This window comes from Drosophila tropicalis, unplaced genomic scaffold (genome assembly GCF_018151085.1).
Source record: "Drosophila tropicalis isolate 14030-0801.00 unplaced genomic scaffold, ASM1815108v1 contig_878, whole genome shotgun sequence".
NCBI classification, from domain to species: Eukaryota; Metazoa; Arthropoda; class Insecta; order Diptera; family Drosophilidae; genus Drosophila; species Drosophila tropicalis.
In genome coordinates, this window is record NW_027173374.1 from 1,848,743 (window position 1) to 1,876,126 (window position 27,384).

General features: G+C 38.0%; 8 protein-coding genes across 10 annotated transcripts in view; 4 read left to right on the forward strand and 4 right to left on the reverse strand.

Moving 5' to 3' along the window:
* dsx (doublesex) overlaps positions 1–7,286 on the forward strand; it is a 44,817-nt gene extending 37,531 nt beyond the window's left edge. Inside the window, 2 exon segments of the mRNA XM_068300981.1 lie at positions 972–1,611; positions 7,180–7,286. Of these exon segments, the coding sequence (XP_068157082.1) occupies positions 972–1,555 (584 nt within the window). The 3' untranslated portion in view covers positions 1,556–1,611; positions 7,180–7,286.
* Positions 7,287–8,338: 1,052 nt separating this feature from the next.
* lds (lodestar) lies at positions 8,339–12,615 on the reverse strand. Its single transcript, XM_068300635.1, has 5 exons — positions 12,457–12,615; positions 11,234–12,399; positions 10,679–10,997; positions 9,740–10,596; positions 8,339–9,632 (listed from the first exon to the last, which is right to left on the reverse strand). The coding sequence occupies exons 1-5, from the start codon at positions 12,518–12,520 to the stop codon at positions 8,823–8,825; spliced, it is 3,216 nt and encodes a 1,071-aa protein (XP_068156736.1). The 5' UTR covers positions 12,521–12,615; the 3' UTR covers positions 8,339–8,822.
* Positions 12,616–12,930: 315 nt separating this feature from the next.
* Positions 12,931–15,701, forward strand: LOC137584226 (phospholipid phosphatase 5). 2 transcript variants are annotated; one of them, XM_068299516.1, is made up of 4 exons: positions 12,931–13,067; positions 13,882–14,216; positions 14,284–14,696; positions 14,778–15,701. In XM_068299516.1, the coding sequence occupies exons 2-4, from the start codon at positions 13,951–13,953 to the stop codon at positions 15,167–15,169; spliced, it is 1,071 nt and encodes a 356-aa protein (XP_068155617.1). In that variant the 5' UTR covers positions 12,931–13,067; positions 13,882–13,950; the 3' UTR covers positions 15,170–15,701. The 2 variants fall into 2 exon arrangements, with proteins under 2 accessions (XP_068155617.1, XP_068155616.1); XM_068299515.1 differs by lacking the exon at positions 12,931–13,067 and adding an exon at positions 13,184–13,471.
* Positions 15,702–15,830: 129 nt separating this feature from the next.
* LOC137584229 (RNA-binding protein 42) lies at positions 15,831–17,010 on the reverse strand. Its single transcript, XM_068299518.1, has 2 exons — positions 16,757–17,010; positions 15,831–16,693 (listed from the first exon to the last, which is right to left on the reverse strand). The coding sequence occupies exons 1-2, from the start codon at positions 16,910–16,912 to the stop codon at positions 15,941–15,943; spliced, it is 909 nt and encodes a 302-aa protein (XP_068155619.1). The 5' UTR covers positions 16,913–17,010; the 3' UTR covers positions 15,831–15,940.
* A 115-nt stretch (positions 17,011–17,125) lies between these two features.
* Positions 17,126–18,341, reverse strand: Nup37 (nuclear pore complex protein Nup37). Its single transcript, XM_068299517.1, has 3 exons — positions 18,116–18,341; positions 17,632–18,040; positions 17,126–17,572 (listed from the first exon to the last, which is right to left on the reverse strand). The coding sequence occupies exons 1-3, from the start codon at positions 18,257–18,259 to the stop codon at positions 17,157–17,159; spliced, it is 969 nt and encodes a 322-aa protein (XP_068155618.1). The 5' UTR covers positions 18,260–18,341; the 3' UTR covers positions 17,126–17,156.
* Positions 18,342–18,356: 15 nt separating this feature from the next.
* Positions 18,357–19,760, forward strand: RpS27 (ribosomal protein S27). The gene is made up of 3 exons (XM_068299519.1): positions 18,357–18,502; positions 18,922–19,141; positions 19,354–19,760. Exons 1-3 carry the CDS (start codon positions 18,497–18,499, stop codon positions 19,380–19,382), a joined length of 255 nt encoding a protein of 84 aa, XP_068155620.1. The 5' UTR covers positions 18,357–18,496; the 3' UTR covers positions 19,383–19,760.
* A 192-nt stretch (positions 19,761–19,952) lies between these two features.
* Positions 19,953–24,443, forward strand: rump (rumpelstiltskin). Of its 2 annotated transcripts, XM_068299787.1 has the most exons (5): positions 19,953–20,107; positions 20,241–20,826; positions 21,781–21,919; positions 22,955–24,143; positions 24,204–24,443. In XM_068299787.1, the coding sequence occupies exons 2-5, from the start codon at positions 20,255–20,257 to the stop codon at positions 24,257–24,259; spliced, it is 1,956 nt and encodes a 651-aa protein (XP_068155888.1). In that variant the 5' UTR covers positions 19,953–20,107; positions 20,241–20,254; the 3' UTR covers positions 24,260–24,443. The 2 variants fall into 2 exon arrangements, with proteins under 2 accessions (XP_068155888.1, XP_068155889.1); XM_068299788.1 differs by lacking the exons at positions 21,781–21,919; positions 24,204–24,443 and having other exon boundaries at positions 22,955–23,218.
* LOC137584410 (uncharacterized) lies at positions 24,373–25,725 on the reverse strand. Its single transcript, XM_068299789.1, has one exon. The coding sequence runs from the start codon at positions 25,664–25,666 to the stop codon at positions 24,683–24,685; it is 984 nt and encodes a 327-aa protein (XP_068155890.1). The 5' UTR covers positions 25,667–25,725; the 3' UTR covers positions 24,373–24,682.
* Between the last annotated feature and the right edge of the window lie 1,659 nt (positions 25,726–27,384).

Below are 27,384 nucleotides of genomic sequence, written 5' to 3' on the forward strand. Positions count from 1 at the left end.
TTTAACAACTTTTTATTTGCCAATTTAAAATGGTCAGGCATTAGTTGCGGCATGGCTACAGCCTTGGCAAGCCTTTTGGCATTGACTGTACCTAATGGTACACATACGAGCATCGAGTGTTCATATCCACGTACAAGAAACGCTCATGCGTAAGCGTAAGTCTCTTGTGTGCCGTTCTCTGCCCTGTTTAATGCGTTTTGCAGTTGGCGGAAGAAAAGGCAAAAAAAAAGAAAAAAATCCCATTAAAATTAAGTAAAATTGCAGCACCAGCAGCAGCTCTAGCGGCTCCTAGCAGCAACAGCCGAGTATCGTAAAAACTTGGCATTTTGATGTTGCAGCAAGTAGTAAAAATTTTGCGAAAACTTTTTGCCCAACGCGCACAGATAAGGAGCAAACGAGCAAAAGAAAGACAAAAGGGGATTGGAATTGAGTTTTGGGATTGGCATTGGGATTGGGATTGAAAGAGATTGCGAGTGTGTGTGTGTGTGCGTGAGTGTGCAAAGGTTCTACAAAACCAGAGGCCATAGGTGGTCGGTTGCATATCTTGGGATTCGCTTAACGCATCCCACAGACATTTAGTGCCTTGGCAAAGTTAATGTTATGGCCTGCAATAGTTAATAAGTTTTATGTGATAAAACACAGAAAAGGGAAAAGAAGAATAGTGTGAAAACATACGATATGCAGACATTTGTGCGTGTGTGTGTGTGTGTGTAAAGTGTTTATACAAATGAGAAATGGTAATTGAATCACTTTTCAGTTCACACTTAGCTGTTAAGTTAAGAAGATTTGAATGATGTTTAAGCGACTTACTACAGCTAAGAAAATGGGAACTAAACAAACTTAATGTCAAGGATTACCGATGTTGGAAATTTAAACTACCTTTCTAATCATTTACTTATACATACATATATATAAATCTACTGTATTTATTTTCTATTTAACTAATTGTTTTTCTAATCGTTTACCCATAGCGCGTATAGAAATCAATCGTATTGTAGCGCAAATCTATTACAACTACTACACACCAATGGCTCTGGTTAACGGGGCCTCCATGTACCTAACCTATCCGAGCATCGAACAAGGACGTTATGGCACACACTTCACCCATCTGCCATTGACCCAAATTCGTCCACCCACACCGGAGCCAATAGCATTGAGCCGTTCGAGTCCGAATAGTCCGAGTGATGGTGGCACGACTGGAGCAACATCAACAAAACAACAGCAAGCAAGTCCCAGTAGCAGTAGCAGCAATGGTGTTCATTCAGCTGCCTCGCCCACAGCAATGGTCAGCACATTGACCACTGCGTTAACCTCATCATCATCATCGTCAGCGAGTCATCATAACAATCATCATCATCATCATCATCATCCTCATCATCAGCAGCCGCAGTCGCAGCATCAGCAACAACAACATCCGCATTCTCGGCAACGCTCACGATCAACCACGCCCACAACCCCACCGCCACCACCTCCGGCACATAGCAGCAGTAATGGCGGTGCAGGAGCTGGAGCTTCTGCCTATCATCAACATTTGGTCAGCTCAACAGCCACGTAGTATAGAAATGTTGCTGCCGCTGTGGCAGCAGCTGCAGCGGCAGCTGTGCTCTTTGTGTAAGTAGAACTTGCCACTAAAATCTAACTTTAATTCTAGTCTAAAATACCAATTACTTTTCGTTTATCATTTGTATTTAATATTCACTCCATATTGACCTATCTGCTTGAAAAGAATACTATTTCCCACATTTTTCAAGATCTTGGCCTTTATTTCAATCCAAATATTTTAAATTATTAGAAATTTGTATTAAATTGTCAACCAATTTGTCAGTTATGCGTCAAGAATATATTTTATTGCCCTATAAAATTGTTTAAACGGCAATTTATTAGTTTTCTGTCACCAAAATATGTCACTTTGCATATTCTGTTGCCAAAATTTGTACAGAAATTTATTTTTGAAATCTACTTTCAACTAAGAAAATTGTATAATATACATAGGTTGATAATAGTATTTGTCAAAGGTGTGTTCTCTCATGTGTGTGTGTGTGGGTTGGTTTCAGTGTGTGGGAAATGAAAACAAAATATCGTAAAAGTGGAAACTTATTCATTTATTGCCAAAGCGAATAAACACAATAGGGAAAAGTAAAGTATATAAAAGACAAGGAGAGGGAGGAAAAGTAGCGAGTTGAGGGGAAACATTTACCACGATATAACGAAATAGAAGTGCCGGGCAAAAAGGATATAGTTCAGTTTATCCAGTGACGTATTTTTAAGGGGGGTTTCCCTCAGAGCCTTTTTAAATTTTGTATTAAATATTAATCTGTTTGTCTTTAGGATAACAAATATTATCTTTGTCGGAAAGTTGTTAACGAATAAGAGATTCACATTTTAGTTTAAGTTTTAAATCATTAATTTAAATTAATATATTAAAAACTCTCATAATTAAGTTATTCAAGACTCTCTGCCCCGCTTTTCAAATAATAGAAAACCCTCACAAACTGAATGCCCATGTCGTCCTCCTTTGAAATGAAACAAAATGAAACGCTTGCAGGACTCCCTGAAAAAGGCTCGTAAAGTTTTCGGTCTTTTATGGGTTTTGGCAAGTTTCAAGTTGAATAATTGTTGATTCCCTGTTTTAATACACACTTTTTTTGTTGTGTTTCGCTTTTATTTCTCTCTCTCTCTCTTATTTTTCTAATAAGTTTGATGACCCTTTGGCGTGGCCAAAACAGATCTTTTGACTTTGTAGTTGCCTTGTGGAAAAATTTAATTGCAGAAGAGTGAAAAGAAAAAAAATAAAACGAGGATAGAAAGAAAGAGATATACTTACTTATGTATGTATATACATAAGTTCTAGGCTTAAAAATACGCGAATATTTTCATGTGCGTTTCATTTTTATGATGCAGACTCTCATAAAAACTGAAGAGTCGCCATCGTCTTCGTCTCTCTCACTTTGAGGTGAGTTGAGGTTTGCTTCTTTCTTTCTCTGTGTGTGTGTGTCTTTTTTTTTAATGTGCCGAAAGGGCGCACAGACAAACAATCGAACGAAGGAAACAAATGTTGAGGGGGTGGCTGGAGCGGGTAGTGTAGGGGGCAATAGGGGAGAACAATTTCTAGAGACGAAGATTTAGATGCCATTTTTCGCAAATACGAATATTTTTTATTACCTTTTTGGTCTCAGCAGACATTGAAATATGCATTCTAAAGTGTTGTCATGTCTCTGGGTGCTGGTCTATATGCTGTGACCGAGGAAAAGCCACGGGGTGGGGGGGTGAAGTTACGGCCCGGCGAGGGGTATCGTCATAAAATCGTAAAATAAAATTTGAGTTCTGTGCTCTATTCTCAGCTCTGTTCTGGTTTCGTTTCAAAGGAAAGTTTTGATGTTCATTTGTGATAATATTTTTCAGTTTTTTTCTGTTTTGTTTCTAATTTTATTCCTTAAGGAAACCAGAAACCTCTAAGAAACACAAGACCTTGTGCTGGCGCCACTTGATTTGTTCACTTATTTTTTAATTAAAATAAAAAAACAAACGAGCAAGAGCAACAAAATGCCAAATATAAACAAAAATTTCAACTCGAGAAATTTAACACTTTGCCTCTTCAGAATTAAGCAACATCAACAGCAGCAGCAACAACAAAAACAACAACAACCTTCAATTGTCAGTACAAAAGTATGAAGGCTAGAGGGAAAGGTAAAGATGAAACTGGAGGTAGAAATGGGGGGCAAGTAAAGAAGCTGCTGGCAAAAAGGAATTGTTTTTCATTTGGCCAAAGCTTTTGTTGCAGCAGCAGCAGCAGCAACAGAAGCAGCCATCAGAGCAAATGATGAAAAAGCCATTGCATACTTTCGTGAGCTGCCCGGAAATGCAGGCGAACCATCCTCCTTGCTAACCCAGCCTTCCACTCGACATCTATCCTTCCGGAAATGAAAACTACTTGTGGAAGTCGAAGTGCCCGGGTGGCACACGTTGGTTGGTTGGGTCTGTGTGCGGGGTAGAACCATTCAACTTAAATTGTAAACATAAAACTATGCAGCGAAATTGATTTGATTAAAGGCAACACGCCTGGCCCAGCATCCGAAATGAGCTCGAACAGGGCCAAGAAGAGAGCAATTGTAGTGGCAACACAGAAAGAGAGAGAGAGAGAGAGCAGAGTGAACTAGAGAGCAAAAAGAGTGAACTTAAATGTACTTAAATGAACCACACGTCGAATGAGTAATACTCTTTGCTATTAGAAAGAATGAAATAAGTAGAAGAATTCAACCGAATGTTTGCTGAAAAACGTCAAATTCTTGCTTTTAATTATGTTTTTTAACAAACCAGGGAGTTTAATTTACAAAAACCTTTGTCCACTAGGAGTAATTTCTGAAGATTTTTGAATATTATTGATAAATTCACACTCATTACAAAATTAAGCAGTGTCATTAATTTTCAGAAGTCAAAAGATTAAAAAAACAAAAAAGAAACACTAGCCTATATTTATTTACTTTTATTTTCGGTTTCAAAAGTTTGCATATCAAAAGTTAGCCATTTCATCGTTTTAATAATTCAGTAATTGAAACTTTTGTTGAAAGGCAACTTTGTCTGTTATTTTGTCAACATCTTCACATTTCGGTAATAAACATTTATAAATTATTTTCAAGATACTGTGTTTTTTTGTTGATGATTATTGTTGTCCAACAATATCCGTTGATTTCTAATTTCCGCTGAGTCGTGTCGTTAAACAAAACTCTCAAACATACACACTTAAAAAAACAAATTCAAAATCCGTCTCCGTTATATGGGAGAGCGGAGGCAACCATAATAAATGCCATAAAAATAACAAAATAAAACCAAATTATTATAGTTTTGCGACTTGAGCTGAGCTGAGGCGAGGCGAGTTTCTTCAAGGTTTCGGCTTACGTTGCTCAAATTTCATCGCACCATTCATTCATTCTTCTTTCATTCCCATTCCCATTTTCATTTTCATTTGCCATTTCCATACGATACGATATTTTTTGGTTCGTGTTTATTATTCTTTGGGCCCCCTCCCCCCTTTGCGTGTTGTTGGATTGAACTAAGTAGGGTTGGATTGGGTTTGGTTTGCTTTGGAGGTTCGCCTTCGCCATCGTCTTCATGTTCTCGTTCTTCTTGTGTTTTATGATACCGCGTTACGCTCTTCTTTTTAGTGGACACGCATTATTAAAAAATAAACAATATGTTTTGCGTTGATGTATATATTTCAATATAGAAGTCATACATACATACATGGACACACATCCAACAAGATGCTAAGTCGTCGTCTTCGACGTCGCGAATCATTTTCAGCTACAGCTACTATTCCTTCTTATTTCTGTTTTTTGTTTTTTTCCTCTCTGGTTCTGTGGAAATTTTTGTGCGGATCATAAAAATTACGAGCTGAGGCGAGCGAGCCAAGCGAATAAACAAAATGAGGGTGGAAATAGGCTCTTTTTAAAACGAAGTGCAGATACTCTTCGAATAAAACGGAAAACAATTCTCATCAAAATTCTATTAAGATATCATATATACAGAATAATATAAGAAAACCCCTTGTCCAACAGTAATCTGTTTTCTTTAGTTTCTTTTGATCTCTTTCATACTTCTCATAAAATGTTACTTCGAATTCGATAACTCAGAAATCTATCACTCTAGGTTTTGTATTATACTTTTTCATAAACACTAAAGAGATATGTATATCAGGTATTTTGTTTCCTCTAATAAATGTATCATTCTTATCCTTGAAAGAGAATCAGAGAATCAGAGCAATCTTAAAGCACATGATTAATCCACAAAAGAACCTATTATTATATTACATCTGACCGGAATTTCGTCCTCTTTAAACACGAGTTAGGTTTCTCACGATTGTAAACTTGCTACATTCTATCTTTTAAAATTAATTTTCAAATGGTTTTGGCCTTCGTGTAAATTCGTTATAATTATTTTTTTATATTAATCCTCGCTCCTTTAAGGAAAACTAACACAAAATGAACTTAGTTACTGGTGAACGGTTCGAAGAACAAACAATCAATAAAGCGCAAGAATTTTTACAGGATACACACCTATATCCTTCCATTTTAAAATATTATAATAAATCAATTAATTAAAAATCACATAGCGCTAATAGAATTAAACGCCACAGAAAACATCTTAAAATCTCCTGCGAGGGCTACATGTTTTCAGAATGGTTACAAAAATAATGAAATTTATTTATATATTGGCACTTGAGTAGTAATAGCCAACATTGAAAATATAATAGGCCTTCAAAGCTATTAAAAATAATAACATATTTACAAAGATTTGAAGAAACAAACAAATAATACGATAGAGAACAAGGGGAGAACGCCCTTTGGACAATTTAGAAGAGTCTTTTATTTGAGTTAATTAGTTTTTTAAATGCATACTTGAAACACAAGCAACGTTCAGGATGAAAGAGTATTAAAAAACAAAAGACTTAAATTTACATATTTTTCTGTAGAGTACTTGAGATTAATGCGACAAACCGAGGGAAATGAACGTGCCGAAAAGACTATATTATATGCAGTGTATATATAGGGATTTCAATTGATGCTTATGATATTGGATACTGAAGACGATGAGTGGTTTTCAATGTTCGCTTGAGCTCAAATTAGTTCGACTGCGACAATTAGAAATCAGGCAAAACGAATTCACGAACAGCCCGGACCAGTATAGGATCTGGAGGCATTATCTTAAAATGCCTCATAAAAATCACATTTTGCGTTATAAACAATAAAAAAAAAACGAAAAAACAATGAAAAAAAACAGAAAGACAGCAAAAACTCCAGCTGCTTTCTTGGTCAACTTCAAGACTCTTTGAGTCTGGCCATAAAATTTGCTTTTACGAGCGCAAAAGGAACCAGGTAACTAACTAAACAAGCCCCAAAGGAGGATGGATTTGAGGATAGCCTTGTGCCATGAGCCTTGCCTTTTGGCTGACAGACATTACAATGATTTTAATGAGTTTTATGGCTTAAGCTCGAGACTATGGTCACCCCATATGGTGGACCGGGGTGTGCTTTTATTTTACCTTTGCTATTTTTTTCATGCGCCCATTACTACATTGCAATTGAGCTTAAGAATATTGCCAATACTTGGCATTTTATATTAACAAAGAAATATATATATATATATGTCAACTTAATTCTCTTTCATTTATTTTTCCCACAGCGATAATTAAAATAGCACCAAAAAATATGCATACTAATTAATTAATCAATTAATAGTTGGAGCTACCCCATGTTAAAGCCACTGGATAAATGTTATATAATATTAATACACTCACATATAATATATATACATATATATTATCAATTATGTATATATGCAATTATTCACTTAAGTGAAACAATCAATCAATAAATTTATTAATTTATTAAGTGTAACAATCAATCAATCACTAAGTTTATTAATAATATTGATTGATTGTTTAACCATTCATAACTCAATAAATTTATTGATTGATTTTTCACTATGCTTAATTTATATATCAAATTTAACTTACATCCAACAAAAGTGTAAAATATATTTTACTCCCCCAAAATTGAAAAAAAAAATATATATATATATATTCAAATTGATCTCAACAGAAAATTATAGAAAAAAACAAAACAAATAAACAGAATTTATAAAAGTGAAATATATAACTGTGGAAAATAAGAAACTCGTTGATAAAACTAAACAAAAATAAAAACCCAAATATTTGTGGGTCGTTCTGAATACTTAATCGTTGTAGCGTGTTTAAAAATATGTAGAAAAAAATTTAAATTGAAATTAGAAACTAGCTTAAACAAAAAATTAAATGTCATCAAAGTTTTCCTAAAAATGTTCCCAATTCATACATACAACATGAAATGAAGAGACCACAAATCTATATTTTCATATTAATATTATGATTAGTATTGGATTGAAAAATGTTTGAAAGGTAAAAAGTTTAATTTTTCACACTGAAGTCGAAAGAAAATTCTATATCATCGACAATTTGTGTATTAAATACAAAATTCAATTGGAACGACAATGTAAAATGTAAATGCAAATTAAAATTATATTTTTCTTCTTGACAACAGAAACATTTTCATTTCATGTTGTATAGTTGATATGACAAATATTTATATATACATATATTATTCGCTTCAATGCTCGTTTTTTTTTTTTCTTTGACTCTGAAATGTAAGGATCTTAACAAAATTGATTTAAAAATAATATTAGAGATACATTTGCAAGCTTTAAGCTATGTCTAATTGCTAGACAAAATTAAATGAAATCTGTTTAAAATATTCATATATATATATATAGATATTTACGGATATCGAGATTATCATCAGCTTGCATACATAAGTAAGGTACATAAATACATATATAATCTATATTATTTATCTCCAATTTATATCCATTGTTTCTGTGGGCTGTGCGCTGCCAAGTAAATGCAGTTTTAGTATCCATTATGATTATAATTTTAAACTTTAAATGAAATTTTTCATATTTTCTTATTTTTTTCTTTTTTTTCTTTTAATTTTTAAATGAGAACTGATTTAACATTGGCATATAGAAAAATAAGTTTTAGATATATATATCAGATTAAGTAAGAATTTAATATTAAATTAACCAAAAATGTTATGCTATTCAAATTGTAGTTGGAACTTTTGTATATATCATCTACTCAATAAATTAAACGAAATAGAACAGAAAATAAAATACGAAAACTGTTTCGAAAAGAACATAAAATGGGAACAATTTAAAATACTTAAATTCATTGAAGGCAAACTTGATGAACTCTAACTTGATTAACTTAGCTTGAATAAAAGAGTGGAATATTACATACCAAACAGACCCTTGAGATCATCAATGGTGAGTTTGGTGCTAACCTTGGCTCCGGTCAATACACCTTCGGCTAATTCTAGTTTACGATCTTGTAGAGCCTTGATACGCTCTTCCACAGTTTCCAGGCACATGAATTTATAGATGACTACATCCTTTTTCTGACCTACTCGATAAATACGATCCTGTGCCTGACATTCTAACTGTGGATTCCAATGTAGATCCAATAACAATAAATGATTGGCCCCAATTAGATTTAAGCCCACGCCGCCAGCGGTTAGGGAAAGCAATAGAATACGTTTTGGATTGCGTGGATCATTGAATTGATTGACAATATCCTGACGACTTTTTACTGGAATCGTTCCGTTCAGTGATAAAGTATCAAACTTATCTTTCTCTAAGTGATCTCTCAAAATGTCCAAGACGCCTGTCCACTGTGAGACAATAATGGCCTTATCATTCGATTTGCCTCTAAATATCGATGTCTTGAGTATTTCAATAATTTTGAGCATCTTGGAAGATGGTCTCTTTAAATTAAAGACCGGATTATTTCGCTTTAGCACATTACTGGACGCTTTAGCAATGCGCGCCTCATCGCCACGCAAAGGTGGGCCATCATCATCATGTTCGTCATCAGCACCGCCACGGCTACTGCGACTGCCCCGACTACCGCGACCAGAGCGATTTGATGAATTGGAAGTGTCTGTAATGGCCAATTTATTGAGTTGAGCCAATAAATCAATTTCCGGTGAATCCTCTTCGCTGCTATTATTTGCCATTTTATCAGAGCCGTTATCCTCCAGCATCTAGGGGAATATATAATTGGCATAATGAAATTTGAATAGGAAGGGCAATAAAAGTGATCAAACAACACCTTACAATTTACGTTTGGACTATGTAGTCCACAACTCACCGAATCAATTAAGCCAGGATGGCAGCAAATCTGTCGAAGACGTAGCAATAGCACCAAAATATCATGGGACTTTACCTCCTTTTTGCTGCCAGCCATTTTGGCAAACTTTTGATGCATTTTGTAGTAAGCACCATTGGGATCTTTAATTTGATTATATGTTGGTTTATTAGCATCGCTAATAAAATTCATATCGCTATCTTTTTCCGAACGCTGGAACAGGAATTGGGCAAACAAGGTCCTCGAATAGGTTAATACCTTTTGATATACATTCATTTCATCTTTATCAAGAGTTATTTCAATCAATCGCAACTCTTTTTGTGGTAGATTATTTAATTTTCCATCCAGTTGTAATTGGGCTTTGGTGCGTCGCAACATCAAAGATTTCATTAGAAGATTCAAACGATTCTGGCCACCAGCACTTTTGTTATCAATCCATTTCTTCCAAGTTGCCAAATCATCGAATGGCGAACAACGCAAAAACTTCAGCAAAGCATAGACATCGAGTTCCTTGTTCTGAATGGGAGTTCCGGTTAGGGCCCAACGGTATTTGGCACGTAGGGCACTAACAGCAATCGATGTTTGAGCTTTATGATTGCGCACAACATGAGCTTCGTCCAGGATTATGCGGCGCCATTTCATACCGAACAGAGCGCCACTGGCCTTCTGTTCACGAGCTACAATCTGATAAGTGGTCACCACGAGGTCATAGGTACGTAAGTGTTTGGACTTCGTTTCACGATTATTGCCATGATGCACACAAACAGTTAGACGATGGCGAGATACTTTTGATTCCACTTCACCCTCCCATTGGCGTAGCAAACTGGCTGGACAGACCACTAAAGTGCCACCTTTGTGATCTAAATTATGAGAAAGATGGGCGGAGAAAGATTAAAAAATTAATCATCCTTAATGTGGTTGTGTTTTTGGTGTGTATCTTACAATCTTTGCGCCCCTTCGAAGTCCAACCTCCTGTGCTCTTTCGCTTATTGCCAGTATCATCATCACTCTCGCTTTCTGAGCCAGCATCACCTCTAGCGTCCTGCCGATTTTTGCACGCTAGCACAGAGGATATCATAGTTAAAGTCTTTCCCAGACCCATATCATCTGCCAGAATACCACCACGTGGACTTTGACTTTCACGCCAGGCCAACCAGGCGAGCGCATGCTTTTGATGTCCCATTAATTGAACCTTCAAGCCCTGCGGATCATCGGCCATGACATTTTCCGCTGGACAACCCTTAAGTGAGCCATGCAAATCCTGCAACAACAAAAGAATATATTATGAGACATGAATACGGCATAAAAAGTCCCTCTTGATTATAACCGATCAGGATGTGAATTTGTAATCTTGACTTGGTTACTTCTTGTGATCGAACTCCGCACAGTAACTCGTGCCAGGAATTTATCAATGAAAAAGCCAGTAACTCAGATATCCGTTCAGTTTCATCATAATAAATTTATGTCTTTCGGTAACCGGATTAACCAAGAACTTACCTTTAATGCATCCACAGTTAGGGCCTTTTGTGTGTTGAATGTGGCCAAGCCTTGAGCTCCAGTATACTTGGGCTGTATCTGATTCACTGCCGCCGATAATTCATCCCAGTCTGGACATTCATTTTGATTTGACTTTCGAGCAGGTGCTACAACCGTAGGCTTTGTAACCTTTTTCGGTGTTACTTTCTCTACGTTTAATCCTTGTACGAATTTGTCTTGCTTTTCTATGCTCTCACGCAAGCTAGCTATACGGTTTCTCATCTGATAGCCTTTATCTGGCAACTTGTGGGACACGTTTTGATATAACTTTACGGCATCATTCAGCTGGACTTTCAGTTCGTTAAGTTTGCGGATTTCTTCTTGGTAAATGGGCTTTGCCACAAGCTGATCTTCGCTTTTTATACGTGATCGTCTTGGGGCAGATGGCACTGGTGAAGTTCTTTGCTTTAAAGCCATTTGAATAGTCGGTTGAACAAGATTTTTGGAGACCTTTACCACAGACGCTCCAGCACTACTACGTGGTGAATAATGGCGCGTTGAACGCGACGCAAACGGCGGCCCAGATCTATTCTCTTTGCCAATGCTATCATCATCTTCAGTGCTAGATATTTCTATAAGTGGCTGGCGGTTGCTTACAATCATCACATCACTGCCAGCAGAATTATTACGAGATGATGATTCCTCCACATCAACTTCCAAAGCATCTCCAAAGAGAGTAGAGTGCAGATTGTTTGACTCCATTTGGTTGACAAACTGTGTGGTATAACGAGGCAAAAGACCCGCAGCTCCATTATTATCAGTGGCCTGACGGTAACGAGCAGCGGCTGCGTCTTCCTCCTCTTCATCCGCTTCTGGCTCATCTGGTTGCTCACCCTCCCCATCAGCTCCACTGTACTCTATTTCACTAGAATCATCATCGAGATCTTGAGGCCTTACACCAGTTATGCTCATACGCGTGCGCGGCGAGAACGCACGAGCATCTTCTTCCTCATCTTCGCTAGTTGATTCAATTACTTGTCTTGGTTTCCCTTTTTGTTGAAGGCGTCGACCTGGTTGCACGACATCCTCGTCAGACTCGGTGTCTTCCACTGTAACATTGCTATAACGGCCATGAGAGGATTTACCTGCAGCGGAGCCACCATAGCGAGAAGAACGACTCGAGCGTCCTTAATGGAAATAGAAAATTTTAAATTTCGAGGCTAATAAGGATATTGTATGATTACCTGAAGTAGAAGCACTTATCACAACATCCTCTTCTTCCGAATAATACTCCTCGCTATCGCTCATTGTTCCATCGGCTAATTATATTATAAGATTTTGCACAAAGCACCAAACAATTTAATCACGCTACCGCCAAAAAACTCCAGAGTTGCCACTAATATGTGTTTCTTAATGATGCCAGACTGACTTAAGCAATTGCCGTTATATTTAAACTAATCGCCTGCTGGTTAGTTTTCAGTGCTGCCAGTCTAACATAAAAATACTAGATCACTAGAAAATACCATAAAACGCCGCTAAATTTGAAACAATAATAAAACATTAATAGTTTTGTAGAGAAAAATCATTTAAATGAGAAAATTGACTACCATTTTTACAAAAGTTTACGTAATCGTGTTTTAAGTAGTGCACAAGTAAATACCTCTATTTTAATTAGTAGCCAAAAACAAGCTAAACAGCCAGCACTGCTAGAAACATTTGCAAAAAAAAACTGAGTGTGAGTGTGTTGCTACGGTAGCCAAAAAATTGATTTAAACAGAGCAGAGTAAATGTTTAATTATATATTATATGTATTTCGCTTTTTAAAAGTTGGAACAACATGTTGACCAAATAGCAGGTAAATGTGTTACTGAAACGAAATCTAAAGCCACTGCAACAGCTGTTGTTGTTGATGTCACAGGCTCAGTTAGAGAGAAAAAGCACGGCATATGGAGAGGAGACGCGTCTCTATGAGCATTGTTTATTTTGTCGCCAGAGATTAGAGAAAGTTTATAAAAAAGCCCTGGCAATTAGCATCAAACAGCCAGTTGGTGTAATCAGTTAAAACGAAAAACACTTGCATGTGAAAAAGCAACAAGTCGATGAAAATCTCGAGAGTTACAACAAATTGTATATACATATATTTGATATTGACAGAGCCAAAGTCGAAGTGGTTACGGGGGATCGGTCAATGAAAAGATGGATAGTATACGTAGTCGCAAATCTTCATCACTTGAGCCCAATGCCAAAGAGACTCATCAGGTGTGCAGCAAATACCAAAATTGTTAACATTTCTATTCGAATTTGAACTTGGCTATAACGATTAGCTGGCAAATAATGACTTTCATGCTCAACCACATGTTGACGTATTTATGTATCTTATCGGCGGCAATTTTATACAATAGATTTGGCCAGTTATTGTATCCGTCAAGACGAGCCGGAAAAGAAATACTCTTTCAAAAATCCACACTCATATGATTCATACTTATCTCCACTGCAATTAACCCTTGAATAATTCTCATAAATTAAAGAACGAACACTCATGCTAATGCTCATTAGATGGAATGACCTCATAACTAAAATGCTCGTTCTTAACTAATTACTGAACTCGCTTAGGTAGGGCATAATGACTGCTAATAGTTCTAATCTTTATCATGTTATCAATTATTTAGGCAACAAGTCGATCAAAATCGAATAGAACCCAACATAATCAAAACCTTGACAATACCCAAGTGACAAACATGTCATCATTAAGTGCTGCCTCACGCCTCAAGTCTTCCACCCATCATAGGCGAAGCCAGAGCGAAAGTTCAGCAGAAGACTATGGAGCAGTTCAAAACGGCAACGGCAACGGAATGTGGCGAAATGAATTACATCTGGAAACAGAAAGTGATGTGGCCCAGCCCATAAAGGGCAAGAAGGCAACGGACCACACCAGTATCACATATGAGAAGATTAGCGATCTTGTAGACGTTGTCGCACGCATAACAATTGTCTTAATCTTTATGTGAGTGATAATAAACATAATCCTTAAACTTATTTAATAATGCTTAACTATACCCTTTTGCTTTTAGTAAATTGGAGACAATGACCGCTTTCAAAAGAGAAATCCATGCCGAAGAGTTATGGTTATATAAGAATCCTAGAAGACCCGATTTTGTTAAGGGTGAAGTGTTATTATTCTGGGTTATAGCCGCCCCTTTTCTGGTGACATTATTTTTCTTAGCTTGGACGAAAAATAGGAGAGATTTTCGGGCGGCCAGTTGGTCCTGGACGTTGGCATTGTGCCTAAATGCCATACCAACAAGCTTGCTTAAGGTCACTGTGGGACGACCAAGACCAGATTATTTCTATCGATGTTTTCCTGATGGGATAATGGTCTTAAATGAGACAATTACCGGTAGTTCTATATTGGATTTTAATTGTACTGGCCGATTTAGTGATATCAATGAAGGACGCAAAAGTTTTCCCAGTGGTCATTCATCCTGTAAGAAAAAAACAAACAAAACAAAGTCACCAGAAATATTTTCCAACGTTTTAACAAACTATTTTGAAATTTTGTTTACAGTTGCCTTTGCCAGTTTTGGTTTTATAGCCTACTATGTGGGGGCCAAGCTACATGCCTTTGATGTGCGTGGACGAGGTCATACCTGGCGTCAATTAATTTCAATTGTGCCCTTCATAATTGCTGCTTTGGTGGCCATTAGTCGGACATGTGACTATCATCATCATTGGCAGGATGTGACTGTAGGCGGTGTCATCGGTCTTATTGCAGGTTATATCAGCTATAGACAATATTATCCATCAATATTTAGTCCAGAAGCTGGTATACCACTAAATCGTTGGCCTCAAACCTCAAAACATCACTTTAATCAACAGGAAAAGTACAACATACAAGAGGAGCATCATGGAGATGATGAGAATGGAGATATGCTTAAGAGGCCTTTACTTAGTGGGTAATATGATAAAGTAGCTAAGAGAAAAATCTTTATGTATTATATATATAGTCAATTAATCGACAAAATCGAAATCGAAGCTGTATTCCTGTTATCTATACATATATTATTAATCGTAAAATGGTGTAGCACACAGCAGGGCTGTATTTTTAATAGAGGGCGTGGCTTTTGTTATTTATGCGACTACATTAAGTCTGCCATTCAATTGAGTAGGACACTATCAGATAGATTTATGCTTTTTCGCTTGTACTAGTATGAAGCCATAAATTATGTTTGGACGAGTTGAATAGAAACCTTTCTAGCAGTTAGTTAAGAAAATAATTAAAGCAACTATCTTTAAATCAATTCAGGTTTTCCGTCAATTACCAATTTCAATAAAGAACAAGATGCTTTACCAAATGGGATCAGGATAGAAAGAATTAGTATAAACTTATGTGTATGGTTTAAGATATTATATATGCTTGTTTTATCTGTGTTATTCTCAGTTCCGGCACATCAGGAACTTGAAATAATATGACCTAAACCTTTTAGACCAATTATGTTTAATAAAGTTTTGTAAATTCATTTCTGGTCAGATTTATGGAAGAACCTACATTTAATTTGTGGCTAAAATGTTTAAAGAATTCAATTATGTCATGAAATTAAATAATAGAATAGAAATCAAATTTTCTGTTTCTTTGCTAAAAGTACATTTTAATTCGTCAATTCTAATAGTATAATTTGAGCTATACGAAACGTTGACCAAAACTAGCCTAAAGATCTTCGTGACATGGGCTTAATTCATTGAATTAAACGCCTGTAAAAGGACTTGCTTTTCGCGCTCTTTCTTTTTGACCACATCGAGACTGCGTTGCCGCCAAGTGCTTTTCCTCAGCTTAATGGGACGACTGCCCACATAACGACCATCCATTTCCTTCATGGCACGTATGAAATCTGCTGGTTCACGGAAACTGACGAAACCGAATCCTTTACTCTTGCCCGTGCGTTTATCACGGATCACGCGCGCCCTTTGAAATGAAGGGAATTTGTTAAAAGTGCGTGTGAGTACCTCATCGTTGACATCGTTTCCAAGATCACCGCAAAATATGCGAAAATCATCATCTGGCCAATCTGCCAGAGAGGAATCTTCCCACACAGTGCCACCGGCTATGCGCACAGTTTTTCGATCCTTTTTCTTGCGTTCGGTGGTCTGAAATGACTGCAGGGCGGATGAAGCACGAGCTGCTTTAATGGCCTCCTCGGCTATCGGATTGGGACCAGACTTCTCGGCCTTGAGTTTCTTCAGCTTCTGCGTTACATCAAATTGAATGGCATTGATATCGATGGAGGTGGCTGGCGCAGCTACAGTCGGCACATGCACAGACTGCCGACATTGATACAACTTCGGAGCGCTGCTTAGTACCACTGGAGTCGCCACAATGGGCTTGGCTGGACCTGCGGAGCCTGTGGGCACAAATGTAGACATGAAGGAGGGTGCTGGCGGCATCGGTGGAGGAGGCACTGTTAGACGTGCACCGCCAGAAGATGTCTAGAATTGATAAAACAAAAGTTAGGCGCCTTTTCCTATTTTGTTGTTTTTTTTTAACCGTACGGGGTGCTGCAATTTTTGCTGGACATTGTTATACGTATTTGCAGCTATGACGGGTCGCACTTGGTTGGGCACAAAAAGGTTTCGCGCTGGCGGCTTGGAAATTTCCGCCTCAAAGCGAGACAATTCGTCCTCGATGTGACGACGTTTCGTACCCATTTTTGAATGTAAACTCAATATTAAAAACTTATATGTTTAAGAAAAAATGCAGAGAATGAAAAACAACACCGAAGTCTGGGATAATTCGATTACTTCAACATAAATCGATATTAAATTCAAAGCAACCATTATAAAATAACTAAGTGGCAACTCCCGCCAACAAACTATCGAATTCGGATTTTTTTATAAGGATTTTTATACAAGGCCCAAAAATAAATTTCATTAACTTTATTTTTGTGAAAAATTACTTAATTTGCACTTTCCAGAAATGCAACTTTCTATCTGAGGCAGCTGTTATATAGGGCAGCCGTTGATGCCACGCCAAACCAGCATATGTTTTCAGAGATGCCTCTACAAGCGGTACCAATGATTTAGCTGCAAAAACTTTCAAAGTCAAATCCGGACGACCAATACTGGCCACAACCAAATCCGAACTGCCAGGAGCAAAGCGCACAACACGACCACCATCCTCGTGGACTTGCTTGACATCGATAGCGGTAATGGGGCGGCTGAGATCCCAGGTTACGATGTCACCACCAGCCAGAGCAGTAACAAAAAGACGATTATTGGGAGCCCAATCCGCCGACATTAAAGGAAATTTTGGAGACTCAACTGAAACTATTGTCTGCTTGGTCCGTATGTTGTAAAGATGAATTACACCTACAATAGAATTAATTGATGTGTGAATCTAGTCAAGCTTAATATTCATTAGCAATTACCTCTCTTTTCGGCTACCAGGACTTTGTTTGGATCCTCCATGTGAGATTTAATTGACATGCCAGCTGATGATAGACAGAACGTAATAACATTCTCGGCATTTCCTTTAAGGTTCCAAAATTTACAGGTAAAATCATCGCTAACCGAGGCTAGAAATTCACCCTCGCACACCCAGGACACATCATTGATATAGTCGCTGTGACCGTTTAAAACCTGCACAGAATTATGCTGGCTTAGATCAGTGCGATATATTTTCAGATTGCTCTCAATGGCCGCACAAATTTCCACATTGTTTGGGGTAAAGTTTAGCGTCGTGTCCGGTGAGAAAGCCAGAGCTTGGACACACCTGTCATCGACATCGCTGATGGCCACAGCCTGCAATTGATTATACCCGAATTCGCCGGTTTCCTCCTGCACACCACACCACACGAGAGTTTCAAATATAAACATTATGCTGTGTTTAATATAAGCATTTTTAAAACTTACCGGCATACCCAATACCAACAAAGACAAATGCTTATTGTGAGCTACGCACAGGAGATTGTAGGCGAAATCATTTTTGCATATTTCATAGCAAGTAATCGACTCATTGAAACTAATGGTATGGTCGGGTTCATTTAATGCAGGCATTTTACGAATTTAAAGTTATAATCAATCTAAGTTATTATGAAAAAAACAAGAAAAGGCGCAAACAGTGCTGCCACTTTTGTGAACAAACATCTGTTGCAGTCAGTGTTGCCAGAGAATTCGGAAAGAGCTGCCAGCTTTCCGAATTTGGTATTTTTTAGCCACATTCCTACTAAGTTAAGTTGGCTGCAATTCGGCTTGGCTAACTTCCTTTTCCGTGTTAGCTGTGAAAGAAAAAACATGCCGGTGGGTGAAAAATTATGCAAAAAATGGCTTTTAAACAAGGAAAATTTGCGAATGCCCATGCCAAAAGTGTCTATTACTAATCGCTGAAGTGCGTAGTGTCTGCAAAGCTTGTGTTTGCTGTGAAGAAAAGCATTAAAGCGCAAAAAATTGATGTAGTCCGCAAATATGTCTGGCGAGCTGTGGCTTATTGTGAATGTGTATGTGTGTGTGTTAGCCACGCATGTGCCCGATTCGTTTGTGGGGGCACAGAATATATTACAATAATTGTGAAATTTATGAATTATATGAATTAACTATTCGTTAAAACATAACCTATAAATTGGCATTTAGCATTGGCAAATTTTTACTGGTCATCTCGCAGTATTTGTTGTTATTTGGCTTATCAATATGTAATAATGAGTTTTAAACTTTGGTTTTAGCTAGCAAAAGATTTACTGCACCCTCTGCCCGCTGAGGAGAAGCGCAAGCACAAGCTGAAGCGTTTGGTCCAGCACCCCAACTCTTACTTCATGGATGTGAAGTGCCCTGGTTGCTATCGTATCACAACCGTGTTCAGTCATGCACAGGGCGTTGTGGTCTGTGCTGGTTGCGCCACCATTCTGTGCCAGCCTACTGGAGGACGCGCCAAGCTGACAGAAGGTTTGTGTCAATCTTACCAACAAAAATTCAAAGGATTGTTGATATTATCGCTTAACAATATCATTAAGTCGAAGTCGGATATACATATCTAACTCCAGACAAGGCTATAAATGTAATGCCTTCTGTACAATTCATAAGCGATATGTCAATTTTCTCCTGGTAATGAAATTTTTAAGTATATTTAATAACTTTATTCCTTTTCTTTTTTGCAGGCTGCTCGTTCCGTAGGAAGCCACAGTAATTGAATAAATTGTAACGTGTGACGCCTATTGATGAACCACAAATTATTAATTTTTTAATAAAAACTTATAAAAACGAAAAGAAATCCCACAAAATCCATCCAAATCTTTCATTTCGCAAAAATGGTTAATTTGGACTAAAACGGATCTTTCTGGGGATTGACGGCCAGCGTTAATTAACATCATGAACCTGCAGTCGGGAACACTAATGATTTTTTATATTAAGTAGTTTTTAACAAACAAAACAAACACATGTTTGGTTCTATCCACTATGTGGCTGTAAAATAGAAACAAAGCCTTGTAATATTCACAAATCTGGCATTTCTTGGCTTTATTTTGTGTTTTTGATTAAAGAATTAACGATTTTGTGGTTTAGTAAATGCACAAATGGGATTTCTTATTAAATGCACTACAATTATCACTCTACTGGTAAAACCTCAAGTTAATATCATGGATTTAATTAAAATTTATGACCAGATTGGCGCCATAATTTAAATAACTTTTCGATCACAGAGTCGCCTATCGATGCATCGAAATAATTACAGTCGAAGTTTTGCAACACTGCACGATTACCGCTTCTGAACACTATTGTGGAAAACCTTGCACGGCGTGTCGTCTATTATATTTTATTGATTTTTTACGTTTTAACAACTTAAATTGCATAATTTTGACAAGAGTATAAAATATAAAGGTTCGGTTGCATTAAAAGCATCGCAGGCGGAAATAGGTTTGTAGAAGTAACAAATAACTGGCCATGAAATTTTGCTTTTGCAAATAGCCGCCATTTTTTTTCTTTGTGACGCCGAAAAATGCGAGACAGAAAAAAAAGATAGAGAAAAATACAATGTGTAAAATTTCAGGGCATAGCAAAACAATGAACATGGATAGCAACAATGCGATTGAAAATCGTGAAAAAGAACGCGATCGCCGTGGACGAGGAGCACGTGGATCTCGTTTCTCGGACGCTGACGGCAATGGTAATGCCGGTGGAGGTGCTGGCAATGCCGGTGGAGCAGGCGCCGGCGGTAATGGCCGGGACAGAAGCCGAGAAAGACGCAATTGCCGCGTATATATTTCGAACATTCCTTACGACTATCGTTGGCAAGATCTGAAGGATCTATTCCGTCGCATTGTTGGTTCCATTGAGTATGTGCAACTATTCCACGATGAGAGCGGCAAGGCACGCGGTTGCGGCATTGTGGAGTTCAAGGACCCCGAGAATGTGCAAAAGGCCATGGAGAAAATGAATCGTTATGAGGTCAACGGCCGTGAATTGGTAGTGAAGGAAGATCATGGCGAGCAACGTGATCAATATGGCCGAATTGTGCGCGATGGTGCTGGTGGCGGCGGCGGCGGCAATGGTGGCGGAGGCGGCGGCAATGGTGGCGGTCGCGACCATTTGGATGATCGTGATCGTGGCTTTTCACGTCGCGATGATGACCGATTGTGAGTATTGAATTTTAATGGGGATGTAGATTTTCAGATTTCAAACAATTCTTTGGTCATATTCTTCTAAAGCAGGCATAAATCGCGTTAGATATGCTCGGTCGTCTATGGGGTAGGAGAGAAAGGTATATAAATCATCTTTACGTTGAGTTTAATGTGATCGTTTACTCGAGGATAAGAGTATTGTAAATTGTTCTCAAACATTTCGTTTAAAAGATTTTTCTAATCTCACATCATTGTCGAGCTCAGTTTGTTTTGCTAATCATATGAACGTCTTTGATCTCTCTTGTTGATTTGGCTTAAGTTGATCCATTTGAAGAAAAGTGTACAACAGCGAATTGAAAGTTCCGAGCTTTAATAGGCTATTATTATTTTGATACCAATGATTTGTCCACCCTTAAAATACTAAGGATTCTAAGTAGAAGTGAATATTAGTCGATCGACCCTGCAATTTGATTCCCAAAAAGAACAGAATATTCTTGTTTGTATAAAATAGAGTTCGAATACCATTTGGGCTTATATTTTGTATAATTATCCACCATTCGATGAACTTAGAAAGATTTAAGGAACTCGTTTTCAGATACTTTTATTTCTGCGGAGTCATCATCGGTACTGCTAGGAGAATGTTTCAATTGGATCATATGTACATATGTAGCTGTGATATCGGAATGAAGGCGTAAACCATTTGTTAGATCACTTTATGATGAAGGAAAGAACAAAGATCTTGATGTATGAATTTGTAGCTTAAATTTGGGTGGCGATTTCTTCGTAGTCGGACAAATGAGATTTTTTTTCTATGAAGATGATATGATTGCAGGATAAAAGTGGATCAAGTCTCTTTCTCTGTCTTGATTGGGAATCTCGTAATGTTTCGTAATCCTGTTGTAGTTGAAGTTTATCTATTTTGTTTGTTTTCTCTCTCTCTGGATCTTCTTCTGGCTTCTCTTTTTCTAGATCTGGGCGTAATAATTTTAACATGATGTCAAATGATTATAATAATTCGTCGAATTACAATTTGTATGGGCTTTCTTCTTCGTTTTTGGAGAGTCTTGGCATAAGTGGACCTTTGCATAATAAGGTTTTTGTTGCTAATGTGAGTATATTGAATGTACAATTCATTTTTAAAACTAAAATTCTATCAAAATGTGTGTAAGTTGGCTAAGGCTGTGGCTGTGGCTCAGGCGCACCTTCCTTGGCCTGGTTCCTCATCATTTTTATATCTTATCTATCCAAATTACCTATTTATTATATACAATTAAGGTATTTTGATTTTTATTATATTTGTATTGGGTTGCTGCTGCTCCTTTTGCTGTTTTGTATTTATAACCCATAAGTAAAGTCTGTGATGAATTCTTTTATCATCAGATGAAGTCCTTAATTTGAAATCGAAACTAGATCTGCTAAAAGTTTTTAAGTGATTAATTTATGCTTTGAGAAATTTGCATCAATTATCATGTTGGGATAGAGATATCGCTTGAAGCTTTGATAATTATTAATAATTTTATCCAATTAATTTGAAACTCGTCAAAAAAGACCTTAAAAATTGTTAACCCTCTAAATCCCAAATTCTTTATTTGCGTAGATTTTTTAAAGATTAAAAAATCCTTTTTAAAGAGATTTTAATAGATTTGGCCGAGTGGTTTTTATCCGTGTCCGATTGTCTTTCAGAGGCTTCCCATTGCAAGGTATTTCTTTAATTTGTCTATAGCAAAATGTTGGTTCAATATATTTTGCTGTTAATACGGTGACTACTGATTATTGCAAGGAAATGAAGATATTTCGGCCATAGCCGAAGATTGGTGTCAGGCTCTTTGAGATTTAAGCTGCTTGATTGTCTTCTTCCTAGTCTTATCTCTTTACCCCCTTCCTTTTAGCCACATCAAGCAATGGGTTATAAATATGAAACAGTTCCAAGTTTCTAGGGCAGAATTTCAAGAAACAGCGTCGTGTGATTCCCCGAAAAATCAAATTCTGATCTGTGTTCTAGTTTTGCCCTGAAGGTAGTTTCTCTATGCAGAAGTGTCAAAATTTGTAGTTCGCGTCGCTCCGTGGGCACATGTCCTTTTGTATTACATTTTTTAATTAATACTTATTACATTTTGTCTTTCTCTTTGTGCTACCCTCGCAGCTGGATTACAAGGTGGACAGTAAGAAGCTCAAGCAGGTCTTCAAGTTGGCTGGCAAAGTACAGAGCATGGATCTATCCCTTGATAAGGAGGGCAATAGTCGTGGCTTTGCTGTGATCGAGTACGATCATCCAGTGGAAGCTGTTCAGGCCATTTCCATGTTGGATCGTCAAATGCTCTACGATCGCCGTATGACTGTGCGTTTGGATCGGATTCCCGATAAGAGTGAGGGACTCAAGTTGCCTGAGGGATTGGGTGGTGTAGGCATTGGTCTCGGACCCAATGGTGAGCCATTAAAGGATGTTGCCCATAATTTACCCAATGGCGGTGGTCGCAATCAAAGTCAATTGCTGGGACAGAACGCTCAGCTAGGAGGAGCAGCTGGTGGTGGTCAATTGGGTGTGGGTGTCAGCAACTCTAGCAATCTTTTGAGTAATCTCGGTGGTGTTATGTTTGGCCAGAATACAGCGGTTCAGCCATCGCCAGTGGCTCCAGTTCAGAAGCCCAATCTTGGCAATCAGGCCGGTGGTGGTGTTGGCGGCGGTGGATTGAATCTTAATAATCTGAATACTAGCAATTTGGCTGCTGTTGTCGGTTTGGGCAATTTGGGGGCCGCCCTATCCAATCCCCTGCTTACCTCTTCCCTTAATACTTTGGGTTTAAATTTGGGTAATGCTGCTGGCAATGATGATGCCATGTCTGGCTCCAATGCGGGTCTAACTAACAATTATAGCAGCGGTGGATCTGGCGTAGGCGGCGGCAACAACTATAGCTCTGGCGGAGGAAACAATTACAGCGGCGGCGGTGTTGGAGGAGTTTCCGGCAATGTGGGCTACAATGCATACAGCAGCTCTGGTAATGGCGGCGGCGTTGGAGGCATTGGTGGTGGTGGCGGCGGTGGAGACAATAATGACTACAATACCGGCAACAATTTGGATATGTTTGGAGGAGGCGGCGGTGGCGGTGTTGGTGGTGGAGTCGGCGGAAATTCCAATGTCGGTGTCGGCAATTCCGGAGCAGGTGGCCGCAAATCGGACACCATTATCATCAAAAATGTGCCCATGTCATGCACCTGGCAGACATTGCGCGACAAATTCCGTGAAATTGGCGATGTTAAATTTGCCGAAATTCGTGGCAACGATGTGGGAGTAGTTCGTTTCTTCAAAGAGCGTGATGCCGAGCTTGCCGTCGGTTAGTAATTTAATTGATTGTCCTTTCTTACACACTTTAACTGGTTTTATTATTTTCCAGGACTCATGGATGGTTCGCGTCTGGATGGTCGCAGCATTAAAGTATCTTACTTTTAAGACATACCCCCCTAACATATAGATACTAAGTGGTTCCATTGAAAGAGCGAGATAACCATTAACATAGACGTATAACTGACGTTCCATTTTCCAAAAAACAAAAACAAAACCAGCAGATGACGCAATTCATGTATTTTTTAAGCAAATAAATTGAAAACAAATAAAATTATACAAAATCCCAGAATACACTTACATATACATATATCTGATCTGCAATTCTTTTAACGATAAGGTGTAGTGTAAAGTAAAGGTATAAACATGTGCAGAGAGATATTTCTAGTTTATTTGATTCAATATTTTCATTTTTTTTTTATTCGTTTAGTTAAATGTTGCTTAACTATTGCTGATGCGGATGGCTTAATTCCTACAATATGGTTTTGCTTATGCAATATAATATTCTGATTGTCGGAATCTCTAGTCCTACTACTTGGTTCCAGCTATTGTGGTAGGAGTTGCGGTCGACGGAGTTGTGGACGTTGTCTTAAACCGTTCCAAGCGCGCCAGTGCTTTCTCGGAATAGTTGGTATTAGCTGCTTTTGTTGCTGCACCGGTTGATGCTACTGAAGATTCGGTTGCTAGACCAAATCGTTCCTTGCGCTTTTGTAGACGATCATCGGTTGCTGTTTTAGATGTCTTCTCGGGAACCACGCAACCGAACCGTTCAGCTCGTCGCTTTAATGCCTCTTTCTGCTCTTCATCTGTTTCCTTGTTGCCCTTATTGGACACAATAGAAGCGCTTGATGATTTATTAATGGCCGTTGCTACAGCCGTAACCGCCGATTCGGTGATGCCAAATTTCTTGGCACGTAAAGCCAAACGTTCCTGAATGCTCAGTTCACTGAGTTTCTTATTTGTATCGGCACTCGATGCGGAGCTGCGTCCAATTACGATAGGTTTGTGGTTCGTTTTGGTGGGAGTCTCATCCGTCTTTGTGGCATCAGAGGCTGCTGGTTTCTCTTCATTAGGTTTAGCTTCTGGTGCGGCATTTTCCTTAGATATGATTGCCGATGTGTTAGCTGCACCGGCGGTTCCAGCTGCTGTCACCAATTGGGAGTTTGTCCTTTTCAGCACAATTTTCTTGACGCTCGAGGGCGACTCCAGTTCCGCCTTATCCGTGCCCAGTTGCAGCAATGTTGCCGATGTGGGTACCGGGCTCTTAAGCAGCTCATCTTCATGTTCGTCCAGCAGTAGCTTGTGCTCGTCCTCGTCGGTCAACAAAACGTCATCGTCTCCATCTAGCGCGTCGTCGTTAATGGCGCTATCTTCCAACGAGAGACTGCCTTCCAGTAGCGCTGTTTGCAGCCGGTCAGCCAGTTCGTTTTTATTTCCATTAACCGGCAGACCGCGCAACTTCAACTCGCGCTTTAAGTCGGCCACTTTCATTTTATTTACATCGGTTTCAGGCATTTTTTGTTTTTTTCTCAATTTTCTTGGCAAGTTTTTATACACAGGGCTGGAAAAACTATTGACAGGCAATCGCAATCAAAATTAAATTAATCGATAACATGAAATTTAACGGTTGATAAGATTTCAAATTGTTTCAAGCCACAATAATATTATGAATAATACTAGGAATATAATTCATTTTGCAAAAGAAAAAGAAAATACTCATTTGAAAGTTCTTATCTTACAGAAAAATAAAACTATAAAAGTCATGTTTCTTTTTATTCTCATTTATTACCACTTCCCTTTCGCCAGACTGTAATAGTAGACCGATAATATTTGTTTTTGTCACTACACCCTCATGAGGGGTTTAACTGATGTGTGCTGCTGCCGTCAAAGATAAGATATAAATATAAAGGAATATAAATAGCAGTCCGGATACACCGGAAACGCAATGCAATATTTATCTTTTACCCTCCCCTCCCTTCCTTCTCGTAGCCAATTCGAGATGATCTTTCTCCATAGGAAAATGAAAGTGTTGCTCACGACCTTGTCTTGCGGGGGCACTCGAGTAAATTGAATAGTTTTTTTTTTGAGTGCGGCACCTGCGTGGCTCATCTTATCCTATACCCGGACCCTTGGAACACATGTTGCTCATATGCTGCTGCCGTTTCATATAAGTATCCGTTCCTAATTGGCACTCGTCTGCATATATGTATTCATATTTATTCATAATTTTCCAACATTTCTTTTTATAATAATGAAATGCCGCCATAATTGACCTTTTTACTTGCTTTTCCCCCTTTAATTTTTTTTTAAGAAAATGGAAAATGTTATATGGTGAGTTGTGATAATTTTAATTAATGTAATACTGTAATTGAATTCATTAACTCTGCTGTTCCATATATAGTTTATATGTACTTTAGGCGGTTTAAGCTTAATTACTCTTGCACGCAACACACACGTACACACACAGACTATGACATTACCCCTTGGCCCCCACAAAGTGTCGTTGAGCTTGAGGTTGATTAATTGACCATGACAGCAGATTATTAAAGTTTATGTTCTATACTTAATTTTTTTTCTTCTTCTGTTTTTGGCCTGCACCTTTTTCGATGTACATACATATGTACATACATATCAGTGAAAAAAAACTATTATTACAGATTTAAGCCAAGTCAAGGCAAATATCTCTCATATTTCATTTGACCTAGTTAAGTTGAGTTCTAATTAAGCGGATGCCATTTAACCATAAATTTAATTTTGAAAAATGAATGAAATTAAAAAAAAAAAACTGTTCCCACATGGTTAATCTTATTAATTTTTTTGGTAAACAATAACTCGAATAATATCTTAAGAGTACTCAAGTACCGTTAAAGCAGCTGATAAACGAGAAACTTACCAGTTGAGAGGCAAGAGCAACTCTTTTGCTCTTATCTCTCTTAGAAGTAGTTACGCTCTCTCTCTCACTCTCACTCTCTCTGCCTGTGTCTTGTTTTGTATCTGCAAGATACTCATACTGGAAATGTTGCTCATGTCTACTCAGTTGTTGAGTTGGTATACCCTGTATAAAAGAGTATATTAAGTGAACCGAATGCTTGCCAATGAAGGTCTATGTGTCATGTCCTTTGCAAGGACCAATGGTTCAACATAACCCAAAATTACTCACCCTAGCCCGATTCATGCCTTCCTAACCGTATATGTCATTCCTCTCATATCTTTCGAAGTATGTCTTTGAGCTC

Excerpts from the sequence above, each read along its gene's own strand:
- lds (XM_068300635.1), bottom strand. The coding sequence starts at position 12,520 with ATGAGCGATAGCGAGGAGTATTATTCGGAAGAAGAGGATGTTGTGATA. Across the intron at positions 10,998-11,233 it reads TAACTGTGGATGCATTAAAG|GATTTGCATGGCTCACTTAA; the intron begins GTAAGTTCTTGG and ends TTGTTGTTGCAG. Across the intron at positions 10,597-10,678 it reads TTCGAAGGGGCGCAAAGATT|ATCACAAAGGTGGCACTTTA; the intron begins GTAAGATACACA and ends CTCATAATTTAG.
- LOC137584226 (XM_068299515.1), top strand. The coding sequence starts at position 13,409 with ATGGATAGTATACGTAGTCGCAAATCTTCATCACTTGAGCCCAATGCC. Across the intron at positions 14,217-14,283 it reads ACAATTGTCTTAATCTTTAT|TAAATTGGAGACAATGACCG; the intron begins GTGAGTGATAAT and ends TTTTGCTTTTAG. Across the intron at positions 14,697-14,777 it reads TCCCAGTGGTCATTCATCCT|TTGCCTTTGCCAGTTTTGGT; the intron begins GTAAGAAAAAAA and ends TTTTGTTTACAG.
- LOC137584229 (XM_068299518.1), bottom strand. The coding sequence starts at position 16,912 with ATGGGTACGAAACGTCGTCACATCGAGGACGAATTGTCTCGCTTTGAG. Across the intron at positions 16,694-16,756 it reads AGCAAAAATTGCAGCACCCC|ACATCTTCTGGCGGTGCACG; the intron begins GTACGGTTAAAA and ends TATCAATTCTAG.
- Nup37 (XM_068299517.1), bottom strand. The coding sequence starts at position 18,259 with ATGCCTGCATTAAATGAACCCGACCATACCATTAGTTTCAATGAGTCG. Across the intron at positions 18,041-18,115 it reads TGTTGGTATTGGGTATGCCG|GAGGAAACCGGCGAATTCGG; the intron begins GTAAGTTTTAAA and ends TGTGGTGTGCAG. Across the intron at positions 17,573-17,631 it reads CCTGGTAGCCGAAAAGAGAG|GTGTAATTCATCTTTACAAC; the intron begins GTAATTGCTAAT and ends ATTCTATTGTAG.
- RpS27 (XM_068299519.1), top strand. Across the intron at positions 19,142-19,353 it reads ACGCGCCAAGCTGACAGAAG|GCTGCTCGTTCCGTAGGAAG; the intron begins GTTTGTGTCAAT and ends TCTTTTTTGCAG.
- rump (XM_068299787.1), top strand. The coding sequence starts at position 20,255 with ATGAACATGGATAGCAACAATGCGATTGAAAATCGTGAAAAAGAACGC. Across the intron at positions 20,827-21,780 it reads CGTCGCGATGATGACCGATT|ATCTGGGCGTAATAATTTTA; the intron begins GTGAGTATTGAA and ends CTCTTTTTCTAG. Across the intron at positions 21,920-22,954 it reads ATAAGGTTTTTGTTGCTAAT|CTGGATTACAAGGTGGACAG; the intron begins GTGAGTATATTG and ends CTACCCTCGCAG.
- LOC137584410 (XM_068299789.1), bottom strand. The coding sequence starts at position 25,666 with ATGCCTGAAACCGATGTAAATAAAATGAAAGTGGCCGACTTAAAGCGC.